Source organism: Podarcis filfolensis, assembly GCF_964270895.1.
Source record: "Podarcis filfolensis genome assembly, chromosome: 4".
NCBI classification, from domain to species: Eukaryota; Metazoa; Chordata; class Lepidosauria; order Squamata; family Lacertidae; genus Podarcis; species Podarcis filfolensis.
In genome coordinates, this window is record NC_139607.1 from 39,301,517 (window position 1) to 39,316,023 (window position 14,507).

Genomic DNA, 14,507 nt, shown 5'->3' on the forward strand with positions numbered 1-14,507 from the left:
GTTCTGTTCAATTTTAGCTGTATGCAAATCAGCCTTCTTGTCCAGAGCCTCCAGTTTCTCCAAAATTTTCTCCAAGACAGAGCTACTTGTCCCTGAAGCCATATCTCCCAGGTGCAGCTCCTCTGTCTCACCCTCCCCTGCCTGTATTAGGGAGGCCGCCTCTATGTCTGGAGGCAAAGTGGAAGGCAAGGCCGGCACAGAATATCTACGCTGTGAGGCTGCAGATAAAGTTAGAGTTGTTTGTTTAGTCCTTCCTCTTCTCCTTGCGCCACTCATTCCAAAGTTATCTGTAATCCAAGGTCAATCCAAGTTGTTCCCATGAGAAAGCAGAGTCCCAGATGCAATAGTCAAACAGAGGCCGGGAAAGGGAAAGTAAAACAAAGTCACTGCTGTAAGTCCAAAATCCTCTAGAGGGAGCTTGATACGTCTTCAGGGAAAAGATCAAATCCAAGTTAAACTTATAAATTTAAATCCATGTCTATCGCCTCCACAATGTATTATTTTTAGCAGAGTAAAACTTAAAGCAAAACAGTGTTTCTTACAGTGCCTTGACTGCAACAGTTTCAAAGTATCCAGTTCCAACTCAGAATGTTTCAAAATCTGAATTCAATGTATCCAAAGTTGCAAACTGGTGCTCATCCAGGCAGCTCCAGCACCAGAGATTCTTATTTATTTTATAATCCACTGGTGCCACAGAAGAAGAATATCAGTGCACCCCGAATATAACCAGCAAAATTCAATAGCTCAAAGTCTTTCACTCAGAAAACTGCTTTAACAGGGTGCCAGCATTTAGTTAACGCATAACTTTTTGTCTCCACTCCTCCTGCTCTTTGCTTAAAGTTCAGTATAGCGGGAGATGGGCTTCCTGCTTATCCTCACTCCGTTTTCAGCCAGATTTCAACTTTTTTAAAAAAGTTTTAAAAGTTTCATAAAGTTCTCAAAAAGTTTCAGAAAGTTGACAAAAGTTTCAGAAAGTTTTCAATGTCCAAATTTACTCACGGGTTGTAGTTTCCAAAGTTCAGAAAAGTTGCAGGAAGAAAGGACAGCGCTGACCGGCAACAGCAATGCGGCTTCACTTCGCTGTTTGCGCAACGACCCACAGCGCCGCTACCCCCTCCGCGATCCGGAGCCCCTTACGGGGTCCCTTCAACGTTTTGGGGGCTGCTTCTGGCGCCCGCCGGGTCCCGAGACCACAGGCTTCTGCCACCTGTGGTTTTCCTGAATGGGTCTCCGCTTCGCCGTAGCGGACGACCCGTTTACAGCGGAGCTCCCTTCTCCTTACTCGGAGAAGGCAGCCATTACCGGTCGCGCCGCCTCCGGAAGTCCTGCAGGCAGTTTCTTACATGGGGTAGTTATCAAAAGCTTAACATCTTTTTGCAAGACATGTAAACCCAGCCCTAAGAAAGTTGTCGCTCACTATGCTTCTGGCAAAAGAAGCAGCTATAGCTTACAATATTCTGTATCTCCCCCTCTCCATCTCTTCTACATGAAGAAAACAATTTTAAAATAAGTATATAAATTTGAAGAAACAGGCTTCTTCTATAAATGATAGACCCTTACGTAGCCAGAACCACATGAGAGGTATCCACATCCGTGGGGAAAACCTCAAGGTTTGCAGACACACAGTAAAAAATACCATGAAAGCTAAAAACCCACAGAAGAGCTTGAGAAGGACTGAACATGCTTCCTGGAATAGAAGGGGACTGTTGCAGAGAAAAGCAGAAAATTGTGAAGAGGAGGAGCAGAGGGCATGGGACGAAGAGAGAGCGTGGCTGGCTGGCAAGAACCCTGAACAGGAAAACTCCCAATTCAAAATATTTTCCAGCAGGCCCCATTTGCAGAACATAACATCTAAGGGACCTATTGAGAGGAATGACACTAAATAGCCATCATAATGTATAGGTTTGAGCAGAGATTTGGAAACCCATTAAAAACACCGTTTAGCGCATGAAGATTATTAATGAGCTTTCAGCTCTCTGCACAGCTGCAGGGAAACTGTTTCGTTGCACCGATATATGAAATGAAGAACAATTCTGTAATCCCAATATGGAATAAACAATGTTTATTGGGAAGTTTGATGATATTTAATAGGTGGCGTGATCAAGTTTCCTGTCACTGTAGCTTAAAAAACAGGTTACAACATGCATGTAAACAAGTAAGGCAAATATAAAAAACCAGCCTGTCTCTAGACATGCTGAGATTTAACATTTGTTAGAAAGCCAAGAATCTGGTTTGCCTATGTTGCTAGCTTTCGGTTGCTCAGCAACTCCAGTATCAGTCTGTAAAAACACAAATGCAATGTATATTGTGCATTGCATTCTCCAACTGTAGTCAATAGAATCAAATGTAAAGATGAGTGGAAAGCTTCTATTCCACCACAATAAAAAGATAAAAAAAGTGTCCGAAGAGAAATAAGTCCAGTGGAGCTATTGGAAAGGAGAAGTATCCCTGGAGAAAGGCTTTTGGAAACATTAAGAAACATGAAACAGAGGCTGTCTTTGGGATGCGCCAACAGGTTGGCTAATGTCTGCAACATTCCTTGCACAAGTATGCATAGAAGTTTAAAAGATACCTAATGGAAATATATTCTGGGTATCTTTGTTCATGGAACAGCAGAAGTGTACCCATGTATGTATTGAGATGCGGTTTTGAAAAATTGTAGAAATACCTCTTGCCAACTCATTTTCAGTGAGTATTCTGGCCACAGTACTTCTGTGACCTAATTAGGACAGCAAGCTGCTGGGCAACCAATTCGCTCAGTGAAAAAACAAACAATGGCTATCTTTACTCTCCCATTGTATAAGGGTGCAGTATTTATGATGCAGGATCTTTTCCGAAGCTATGGTGAAATACAGACTTTTTAAAATCTGTTGGGCACACAAAACAGCAGTGTGAGCGAAACAGAGGAAGGCAGGTGACAGCAAATCAAGGCCTCTGTCTCTCTTTCCCAACCTGTTGCTCTAATTAGAGATGCACAAGCATGGGGAGTCTCAATACAAAATACTGATAGAAGGCAGTTAACTGACCACCATACTTTTTGTTCAGGCAGGCATTTCACTATAGCTCTCTGAAATGTTGCAAAATAATTCCCTTGCAATTGATCACTTGCTGAACAAATATAAGAGCACTAATGGATTATTCATTTTAATCATAAATAGGAATATGAAGCGCGTTACATTATAGCTTTGGCTACGCAATAAGTCAAAGAAGTTTGCCGAGTAATGAGCACTGCCATGCTATTGTGTCAGAATTCAGCTGCGATTCAAATACATTCAAAATGAGTCTCCTGTACAAGGCACCACCCACTGTTCGGTTCATACCCAGCATGCATTGCTTCTGCTCCCTTTGAAACTGCTCTCTGAACTGTTGCACCGCAGAGACGCTACTTGCTTCTTTGCTCTCCTCATAAATCAGAGACAAGTGGTTTTCAAGTTGGCTTAGAGCTGCGGAGGAAGCTTGCCGGAGAGTGACCATTTCCTTTTCTAAAGTTAGTGCAAGCTGCTCAGCAAGTACCTTCTTGCTTCCGACCCTGAGTGGTTTTATCTTGCAGGCTGGTGGCAACGATCCGGTAAGGTTATGAAGGCACTGGAACAAAATCGTTTGATGCCTGTAAAGCAGATTTGTAAAAAAAAAAAGGTCAGTTATCATTGTTCATAAAAATTCACCAGCAAAAGTTTAAATGTAAACTAGAAGCTATTCAGAACATGAAGCACCGTACTTAAAGGTGAAAAAAGGAATTTGGAACAAATACAAAGTATGGGGAAAGGCAGGAGCAAGCAGGGCTCAGCAAGTTATACTGACAGTAATGTTCCCTGAGAAGTTACAATTAAGGTTTAGAGCAGGGAGGAGGAACTTGCAGTCCTCTAAACCACAACTCTTATCTTCCTTCCTGATTGTTGACCATGCTGGCTGGGGATGAGAGTTGGAGCCTATGGGAAATGTGGCTTCCCCATGCCTGGCTTTTACTTAAACAATCTGTTTAAATATTGTGCTCAAAATATGCATTGTGACTGAGATTAGTATGTTTGGTATTAGTAATCTTTGAAAGGGAAAATGAGGTTCTTTGAAGCTATTCAGTGAGCTGAGTTCCATGACCAAGGCAATGAAACCCTATGTGAATTAGGATATAAACATGTTTACACAAGTGAATTAAGCCATAACAGAAATCTGTTTCACAACTCAATATTTTATTGCATTTAAAAGCTCTTTCTAAGGTAGAATACTTGGAAGAATATTCAATGAGCATGAAAACCTGTCCCGTAAAAAATATCCTCTCAGTGAAAACCTGTCCCGTAAAAAATATCCTCTAAAATGACTGAGCAAAATTCTAAGGAAGTTACGTGTATTTTCTATGACTGTGCCCACCTGCTTCCACCTGGCTTGCTTGAATACCAAATTCAAAGTGGAACATCGTATGTTTCCATAAGGTAGATAGCAATGTTAGTTCTGAAAATTCCACAAGGTGTCTTGTTTCAAGTTTATATCATCTTCATTGAATGAAGCCGCTGTAATTATAGTTCTGGGGTCTTCTATGCTCACCTACGCAGATCACTTAAAATGTTTACAAGAGAATCCAATGACCTACTCATTTGGCTAGCATAGCACAGCTATTCAAAATGGTCTTAGATTGCTAGCACAGCAATGTCTATAGCTGTCATGCTCACGAGGCAAAATGAGGTGAGAAAGGTATCTCCAGGTTTTCAATTGCCATTACCTGTAAAATACTGTTAAAGTTCCTTCGAATGGTGTTTTGAGATTCCACTTGAAGACAGTGCCATTCAGATTTCCGGATTTACAAGAGATGAAAGTATCGGGATATTCTTTTATTGCTGCACACTCCATTTGTTCTTGCAGCCATGTTTTTATGTGAATCAATGTATAGTCAGAGGAAATGATTTGAAGTGACACCTTGTGTGACACTGCACAAAGTGCAACAAGATCTTTTACGGAGCCTGCAGCAGGGGCAGAAAAGCATTCGTGAAATTAAAACGGTGTGCAGGGCATTCAAAGCATCCCTTCAACTGTTTCCCCTTCATTTTAAATCCTTCAATTAAGCAAAATCCGAGATCAAATCCAAGATCTAGATATTGCATTCATTTAGACTAGCTTATTTTATGACAGGAAGGCATTTGTGGTTAATTTTTGCTGCCCTATTGTAAACTCTTGGTGCCAGTCAACAAGTAATTTAAAATCAGCATAACACTGCTTGTTTGGTGACAACATCCCTCCCACATCCTGCATATCATCCCTAAAACCAACCAAGAACAACCTCTTCGTCGCTCAGGTGGCTGCTTCAGAATTATTAAGTCATCTTCCTAGTGACACAAATTAAATTTGAAGCTTTCATCCAGATCAGAGTGGGGTGGAATGAGAGAGAAAAGAGACATTGTTTAAGAGACGGGGAGAAATGTTAAGTGTTCCATTGTTTTTTAAAGTAATTTTTTGGCTCTAAAGAAAACTATTGCCACCTATTCAGCTCTTTGGGACAGAACTGGCAAAATACCTAAGTCAGAATCCAAGTAAACCTGTTCTGGGTCCAATTCCTGTTCAGGTCTGCTAAGTAAGGTCAACATTTCCCATACTACAGCAGGTAAGCTTAAAAAACAACAACAACCTGTAGTTCTAGCTTTTAAATATACAGTCCAAAAAGTACAGCAAGTAGCTACCAATCCCTGCATAAAAAGTTTACCTGTGTATTTATAATCTTTTAGATTTATCGAACCTTTTCCAGCAGAAATCTCAGCCAGACTTAATAAAATCTTCCCACATAATAAAGTCATTCTTTTGCTTTTCTGCAGACGTTCGTCATCTCTGCAGCTTCCCTTCATAGCATGTAACAGCACCACGCAGCCTACTTCACGCAGTGCTAAGAAAGGGGACAGCTGGGTGACTGCAGTGAAGGTTTTTGTCCTATCCACCTTCACCTGAGAAGCTTCCCCATTGCACTCCTTCCCATTATGCCAATCGAGCTTGATCCTTTTAAGCAGCGGCTCCAGTTGCCAATGGGATGCACATTCTGCCAGCGCAGCTTTCTTCAATGAAACTACGCTGCAGCGGCACTTAGCTAGAAAAGCCAAAGGGCCTTTCCGACCCATTACCAAAGATAAACGGACGTCACTGAGCAGCCTGTTCAAAAAAAGAAAAATGCAGACTTAACAAACAAAAAACAAACGCAGGAATGGCAGTATACTGTGATCTTCTCTTGATATACTTGAGATTTACAGCGTCTTCATAGTAGCAAAAACATACACTAAAATGTACCTTGCATTTATACCATATAAATCTAACGTACATTCATCCAGCTCAGGATTTTTTTTGCATTTTCTTTCGGAGCCATTTTCTACAATGGTACCTCGGGTTAAGTACTTAATTCGTTCCAGAGGTCCGTACTTAACCTGAAACTGTTCTTAACCTGTTCTTAACCTGAAGCACCACTTTAGCTAATGGGCCCTCCCGCTGCTGCCGCACCGCCGGAGCCCGATTTCTGTTCTTATCCTGAAGCAAAGTTCTTATCCTGAAGCAAATATCTTAACCTGAAGCACTATTTCTGGGTTAGCGGAGTCTGTAACCTGAAGCGTATGTAACCCGAGGTACCACTGTATTTTTAAATTTTGCAGTTGTAGGCTATATAATCTCTACCAATAGCAGCGTTTATCGGTAGTTAATGTATAGGATTTATACAACTTACAAGTCATATGTGTCCATTAGTTTCACTCCAACGACTAAGTTGTCCTCCACCACACGGTACCAAACCTCCTGCACAAGCTGCTCTTTGTCTATAGATGGAGTTGATGTGCCATTATCCAATGGTTCATCCCAGAGGGAAACAAGACCTGCCTTTCAAGAAAAGATACACACATCTACACATATGCCCAAAACAAGCCTGTGTCACAGTTCAGACAATTCCGGAACCAGGAAAATACTACTATTCTTCATATATTTCAGCTAAAAGATTAATCAGTATGGTACATTCCACTTTTACAACAAAATATGCTAAAGAGTTTCCATAACCCTCTATAGGGTTTTTTCCAATCCACAGCTGCAGCTATTTACCTACCTGACAACTTCAAAAACTGCGCCCATTTTGAATTGTTCCTTTGTTCTAATTTGAGAGAGAATTCCACCCATTGGTGAACAGATAGAGTTCTGTATTACACCACAAAAACTATGGAAAGGAACCAGTGACTGCAATGCCTTGAGCTGAAAATATATGTACGGCACAGGAACCTTTCTGTGATAGTCATGTCCTTTAGCAACAAAATTTTGTACCTGTATTTCCTTAAAGGCTGGCTATTTTTGGCTTTAGTGAAAAAAGTTGACCCCAAACATAGAGAAATATTTCTTACATGGTTACAGCTACCAATGAGTGACTCTTATGCAAAGTATTGGACGCCTGTGTCCCTACCTATTATAGAAGAATGGAAACAAAACCTGTTTATATTTTTTTAAAAAATATGTCTCTGTTACAGATTAAAATAAATCTTCATGTCGTATACCTTTTCCACACTTGGAAGACTGTGTTTTTGGTCTTGAACTAGGTCAATCAATGCTCCACAACTTTCCACCAGAACCTTTTCTTTGAGCCGTAAATGCTGCTGTAGCTCTCGAACAGAAGCAAAACCAGCCTATGGGATTCAAAAGGAGTTAGAGAGTTCATGATGATGACACTGCGAGAGTAGATGCCTTTCTTTTGCAAGATATTAAAAGAGCTAACAGTTGTAGATTCCTCTCTCATTGTTAAAAAAATAAAAACCATAGCTTAACATAGAAATGGGAAGTTCTGTGGTTGCTGTGATAATTATTTGATGAAACCGACAATGCAGAGAGAAAAATATGTAGCTACTCACTGGACATTGAGTTTCTTTCAGCAACCTGCCTTTCTTTTATACTCCCAGTCCTCAGCTAGGCTGATGTAGATACCCTTTTGCTCTTTGCATGTATCCCTTGGACACCTAAACTGCTAATCTGTAGCCCTTCAGATTTTGCCCATAATTTACTGGCAAAACTTATGCCAGTAAAGGCTGAATGGGAATGAATGAATGAATTCCTATCATTCCTGGCCAATGGCATGTTCCCATCAAAGGTCTTCATAAGTGATTCATAGGAATTCACAGCAAAGTAGCAGCTAAGGTTATATGTGTCATCCACAGTAGACAACCTCAAAACTTGATGTAAAATAAAGTCAGCAGCAAGGAACCTACAATAAGAAAAGCATCATCATCTCAACGTTAGGTTTTCAAGGACGTATACAAGGCAGGAGAAGGAGGCCAGACAATAATTTCTGGTGCTTATCCCTTATTTTAATTTGGGTTGGAAAGTGAATCATGGGCAATAAGCCTTTCTTTCCTAGCTTCCAAACAAACTAGTGATGGCTATCAGTACTTCAAAACCCGAAGAGAGCAAGGCTATAGCCCTGTGCACATATACCTGAGAGTAAGCCCCACAGAATGCAGCGAGAAGTTTAGACACCGAACACTCCAGTAAGTTAAGATTCCCTCAACACAACTCAACAGTAATTATAGCAGGGAATACTCAGTACAACTACCTGGTTCTGCATTTGCAAACATCAACGAAATGGAATGATCCAAAACAGAGTTTATGCTGCATGAGAGTTCGTTAATACAAAACAAACCCCGGGTTGTCAAGACATATCAAGAGGCAGATAATGGATCCAAACCTGCAATCTTGCTTCAAGTCCTTTGATAGTAAGGAAGTGGTTCTTCTGTAGCTCTTGTGTAGAATGTGAGTCATCTTCATAGCTTATGTTATTCTAAAGACAGGAAAAATATATTTAACTCTATGCCTGAAAGTAAGTGAGGCACGAATGTGGAAAACTGAGCCACACAAGGACCAAGTAAAAGCCTTCCATTCATATGCCACCCAAGTGAAAATGACAATTGTATCCACTTCAAAGCGTACATTTCTGTATTTTTATAATAAATGTTGCATATAATTATAATATTGTAGATTTGATGCAATATAGATTTATTAAAATATATGTACTTTAATTATACTCCAACCACTAAAAAAATATTCTACACATCTACTGGTTTTCAGTTGACAGATGAGATTGATAGTAGCCTGGTTTGGACATAACTGCAGCTTGTTCTTAGGTAAGCTTTAAGTATTAGGCTCAAGCACTCCCCATCTCACTTCCGCAAGATCAGAAGCTTCTGTTCCTGTTTCAGATTAACCAGTTTTATGTGCCATTGATCTTCAATGTGCTTAACTGAAACAACTTAACTTCAGAAACTATTCTTCTTTTAAGTTGAGTTGTTCCAACAGACCACAGTTAAGATTAACCGGTTCATTTGAATTTGGATGACTCTGCAGAATGCAGTTAATCTAAAAAGGAATTCTTCCTTGTAGCCATGCCAGAGATGGGAGCATTTGCAAGACAAAGGTTCTCAGAGGCATGGTTCAGCATTATGTCAAAACAAGGTCACTGCAGAGTTATGAAAGGCATTTGATTTTGCAAGGCACACCTTCTTCCAAACCTCCTCAATTTGAATCAAAGCAAGCCGTGAAGCAAATGACTCTTTGCCAAATACCTTTTACCGAAAACCTTTCCCAACAATTTCCCCAATCAGTAAATCTTACCGCATGGTGAACATTTCCAAAATTGGATATTTGAAATGTATTTAAACTTTCTGAGATGGAGTCAGTCTTTAGAAGAACTAAGATTTGTTCCGTTCCAATGCCAACAAAATCATCTACCAGAACAGACCCCACATTTTTCCAGGAAGAAACCACCTGCAATATAAGGTGACATTGGAAATGTTTTCATCTCGTTAATATCTACATTATGCACCTGAAATGAAAATATTCTCATATTATACAGCTTAAGCTAGTATGGTGCAGCAGCAGCAGCAGGACCACAATGCACCAACTACAGTTATAACGGACATTTCAAGCAATTTTATTCTTCAATTAATTTCAAGAGCGACAAACATTGCGCGAATCCATCCTTAGATGGAGCATGGACATTTTATCATCTGCTGTGTTATGCATACTTAAAACTTCTTTCATTCTTCTGAAATTTATTTCTGGTGCACCTACGTTCATTGAACACACAAGTATTTGGTTTTGTGCCTTTGTTCAGGACTTCATTTGAGTGAGGACTTAGCCCCAGCATCTACATATATTCAGCCCTGGAACAAGTTAGAAAATTATTTCAAAATTGCCTCCATGACTCCACAGAGAGCTTCAACATGAAGTAACTACCATGAGCTCTGGGTTAAGAGGAATGACTTTCAAAGAAAGTAGAATGACACCTAGGTTGGCATCAGCCCCAGCACATCTCACTACCCCTGTTATACACAAGAGGTTCTGCAACATCAGAAATCCAGGATGCATTTGAAGCTTTCATGTAGGCAAAAGGCTTCCTTATTCATCTCAACTGCTAGGAAAATCCTCCTCTGGAGGGGAGATGTGGGAGCCAGCTTTATGTCATCTAGCCTGTATACCAGACGTTTGCCATCTACTCATCACCTCTGAACTTATGGGTAGCCAGGCTCCCTGAAATGCAGTAAAACCAGTACTAGAAACTGTATTGTTTTGCTTTGTATTTATGTTCTTAAGACTCAATTGTTATCATTTTTGTAATACTGAATTTATTCTGTGTATTCCAAATTGTGTGTTTGTTTGTTGTCATTTTGAGTTTACTGATATGTTCTATTTGTAATAAAGAGCACTGGAAATGCAAGGTTTTGAATGTTTGCTGTAAGCCGCTTTGGGCCCTGCCTATTGTGGAAAACAGAATATGGGCAAGCTCAATCACTCAACACGTGCATCAGTTTCTGCAGAGATTTGTGTTCAGCATATTGCATAACATCAGAAGGCAGAACCTTTGGAAGCCTAAGAACAAAGCATCAGATCAATACCTGTAAATTATGCTTCCATAGTGCACACACATCTCCTGAAGCAAAGGTTACAACCACCAACTGGCTGTTTCCTTCCACTGCTGCTACCTGTACAGAACAAGGATTCTCATATGGAAGCTGGTGGACATCTTTTGGTAGACCATCTTGGAAAACGATGACTTGGCTTTTGCATGTGACTACGACAACTGACGTCCTGAACTTGCTTCTCACGGCATCGACTTCACAAACGTGCACACACGATACCACACCGCCATAAGCATGAGGAACAAAAGTGGCCCTTGTTAGCACTTGCTGTTTCTCCACTGCATAGGCAAAGCACTCAGTACCCCAGATGAATGCATCTGATTTGGGAACACTTTGCCCATTGCCTCTGTCTGTCAAACAAGCAGCTCTTGTTCCCAGAACAACAGCACCCTCACCCTTAATCTCACCCGCCCATTTGATGGAACAAAGCTGAACAGGGGCACATAAAACAGCGCAAGTTTGGGGAGAAATGTGAAACAGGCTTTTTGCATGGCTCCATAAAACCGTTGGGCCAGAAAGCAACTTTATGGGTTCTTTCAGTTCATAATCCAATTTAAAATGCAGAACCAGCTCAAATTTGTTACTGTTATGAAGCAAGAGTAAAGTATATTTTGTGTTCTTTTTCAATAGAACACAAGGGTGAAGGATTCCTGTTCTGAAGTCAGATCCGCAGCTGCAATGAACCATTTCCACACCATCCTCACAATCGCTGAATGACCCAGTAGACGTCTCAATAAACTGTTTAGTACAACTGTCAAATGACATTCTCCTGACGTGCAATTTCATCACTTTTGTACCACTGCCTTGTGTGGATTTCAGTTTTGACAGCTGGAAAATCAGGAGTTCCCCATTACATGACAACAACTTCTCTTGCTGATCCATCAGCGTATTTCCTTAAAATACGTCCACTGCAAGACGACCATGTGTTAGTCTCCTGCTTTTCAGTAGGATGATTCTTCTGTTTAATGTAGCATTTGATCTGAGCAGCATTTTTCCAATCTGAAAAATAATAAGTGTTTGTCAATACAGCAATAGAAAGCAGATCATTTTAACCTCAGTAAGGAAGGATCAGTCTGTGCCCATAAAAAAGTCACATTCACACAAATACCGTATTTTTCGCTCTATAAGACGCACCAGACCATAAGACGCACCTCGTTTTTGGAGGAGGAAAACAAGAAAAAAAATATTCTGAATCTCAGAAGCCAGAACAACAAGAGGAAACGCTGCGCAGCGAAAGCAGCGATCCCTCTTGCTGTTCTGGCTTCTGGGATAGCTGCGCAGCCTGCATTCGCTCCATAAGACGCACACACATTTCCCTTTACTTTTTAGGAGGGAAAAAGTGAGTCTTATAGAGCAAAAAATACGGTAATTCAGTTCAACAAAACACTTCTAAATATGTTTATCTAAGTAAAGAGGGCACTTCCTGATAACTGTACCTAGGATTGCAGTGATTAACCCAGGGGTGGGGAGCTTCAGGCCTGGGGGCCAAATACAGTCCTCTAAGTCTCTCCACTGAGCCCTTGAAAGCTGTCCAGGCCACATCTCTCACCAGCCCTGCTCTGCACTCTGCTCAACACCCAACCACACTCCCCTCAGCTGCAATTCCCAGCAACTAATATTCAGGTGCATACTGCCTCCAACAGTGGAGGGAAAACATATCCTTCGTGGCTAATTGTTATCATTGATGTGGCCCCGGAAGGCTGCAAGTGAGGCTGAGTAAGGTCCCCTGCTTTCACCCATGTACTGTTTACACTAAGAGATGAGTTAAAGCAGAAGGGTACCACCTTTAGCTGCCCATTCCTATAGATGTTCAAGAAGTAAGGTCCACTGAATCCAGTCCTGGCATTAGTCCAGCCAATCGTCACTAGCGACAAACATATAAATATCTGAAATTAGACAATTTTTAATCAGGATTAGACACTGAAATCTAGTAATTCCTACATGTAATGCCAGGGAAAATTACAAATGTCCAGCATAATCAAGCTTTTCCCAGGATGTAAATTACCTCAACCAACAGGCCTTAAAAGCATTTCTTGCTCTGGAATGCAAAAGTAATAGTGCTACAAATACGTAGCTAAGTTCTAATCTAAAGATAATCCGGTTTCTCAGATATTTCATCCTTCAGAGATAAGGGACTCACAGTGGGCACCTATAAAATGTCTACTCATAAGCAAGCCCCACTGTACACATGTATGCATGTTAAATGAGTACTGTATACAATAGCAACCTCAAAGGAATGTCATAGGGGATACACTACTGCTATGGAATACAAGAGACAGGCTCCAAGGTGACCAGATGCGAAGGAAGACAAGCCTGTAACTTTAATCACTGTGTGGAAGTTGACATTTTGACAACTACAGCTGGTCATGCTATCAAGGGAGATAAAATCTAAAGAGTTTCTTCTGAACAAAAAGTACAATAGCTTTTGCATTTCAACCAACCCAGCCACACTGAGTTAGTGCCAGTGATCACATATGTTCTTTTTTAAAGGAAGTGTTGATTCTAAAAGTATGTGATCTTAGTTATCTGATGGTGCAGGAAACAAATAACACATAGGCTTGCAATCACTCTTTTCTCTCTCTGGTTTGTGTGGCAGGAAAATAGATCTGACCCACGTGTGAGTAAGAAATAAAAGAATCAGTTGGGCACCAAGATTCAAAATGCGGGGCTTTACATTTTCTCCAGCCGGAGAGAGCCCCCAGCAAGGTTTGAAACAGTCACAGTTAAGCAGAAGCTTGCTATGGGAATGATTTATAGTGGTACCTTGTTCCGGAGCCCCGTTCGCATCCTGAAGCGAACATAACAAGCGACAGCGCGTCTGCACGGGTCATGTTTTGCCGCTTCCGCGCATGACGTTTGAGCGTCTGCGCAAGCGGCAAAACCCGGAAGTAATGCGCTCCGTTACTTCCGGGTTGCCGCAGAGCGCAACTCGAACGCGCTCAACCTGAAGCACATTCAACCCGGGCGCTAGAGAGAAGGGCGAGCTCTGCAAGCAAACTCTAGTGCTCTGGCAATAAACGGACCACACTCTGTTAAGTAAGAGAGCCCCAGTCACAGTTAAGCAGAAGCATGCTATGGGAATAATTTACAGTGGTACCTCGGGATGCTTGCAAAATCCAAAGGTCTGATTCGTGCGCTGTTCCACGCAGCAGCAAGGAGAACACAGGTGGAATACTATTGGGTACAAAATACAGAACACAAGTTTCAAGCATGTAGTCTGTGCTGGGAGCCCCACTGAACTCCATGGGGCTTACTCTCAGTTAAGAGGTGTTCAGATTGCCTCCTCAGAATCACTTGACTTTAGCACTGTCAACCTAATCCCTCTCTGTGAGCGGGTGGGATTAGTTCTGTAAACCGCCACGCAGGCACACGCTGGCATGGGGGAAGGGAGTGAAATCTCCATCCTTATCCTGGTCGGCATCCCTCTGTAGAAATACTAAAGAGCAACCTTAGGCGCACTTACTTGGAAGTAGGTCCCACTGATCTGAATGAGCAAAGGGGGCAGGACCCGATGAGCCTTAACACAACGCGCGAGGAGACCGCGGGAGCCCCTTTCACTCCCCACCAGCAACAGCACTAGCGGCCGGAGCCTCAAGCTCC

General features: G+C 41.5%; 1 protein-coding gene across 2 annotated transcripts; it reads right to left on the reverse strand.

The window, feature by feature from the left end:
* Positions 1-2,047: 2,047 nt before the first annotated feature.
* On the reverse strand, positions 2,048-14,503 carry FANCB (FA complementation group B). Of its 2 annotated transcripts, XM_083612123.1 has the most exons (10): positions 14,371-14,503; positions 12,692-12,793; positions 10,884-11,906; positions 9,601-9,753; positions 8,678-8,770; positions 7,497-7,625; positions 6,689-6,837; positions 5,690-6,126; positions 4,715-4,952; positions 2,048-3,607 (listed from the first exon to the last, which is right to left on the reverse strand). In XM_083612123.1, the coding sequence occupies exons 3-10, from the start codon at positions 11,787-11,789 to the stop codon at positions 3,202-3,204; spliced, it is 2,511 nt and encodes an 836-aa protein (XP_083468249.1). In that variant the 5' UTR covers positions 11,790-11,906; positions 12,692-12,793; positions 14,371-14,503; the 3' UTR covers positions 2,048-3,201. The 2 variants fall into 2 exon arrangements, with proteins under 2 accessions (XP_083468249.1, XP_083468248.1); XM_083612122.1 differs by lacking the exon at positions 12,692-12,793.
* Positions 14,504-14,507: the final 4 nt, after the last annotated feature.

What these genes read in the sequence shown, in the direction of transcription:
- FANCB (XM_083612122.1), bottom strand. Translation starts at nt 11,789, where the DNA reads ATGGATCAGCAAGAGAAGTTGTTGTCATGTAATGGGGAACTCCTGATT. An exon ending in CTAATGGACACATATGACTT is followed by an intron (nt 6,127 to 6,688) that starts GTAAGTTGTATA and finishes TTTTTTGAACAG; the next exon opens with GCTGCTCAGTGACGTCCGTT. An exon ending in AAAAGATTATAAATACACAG is followed by an intron (nt 4,953 to 5,689) that starts GTAAACTTTTTA and finishes CCCCTGCTGCAG; the next exon opens with GCTCCGTAAAAGATCTTGTT.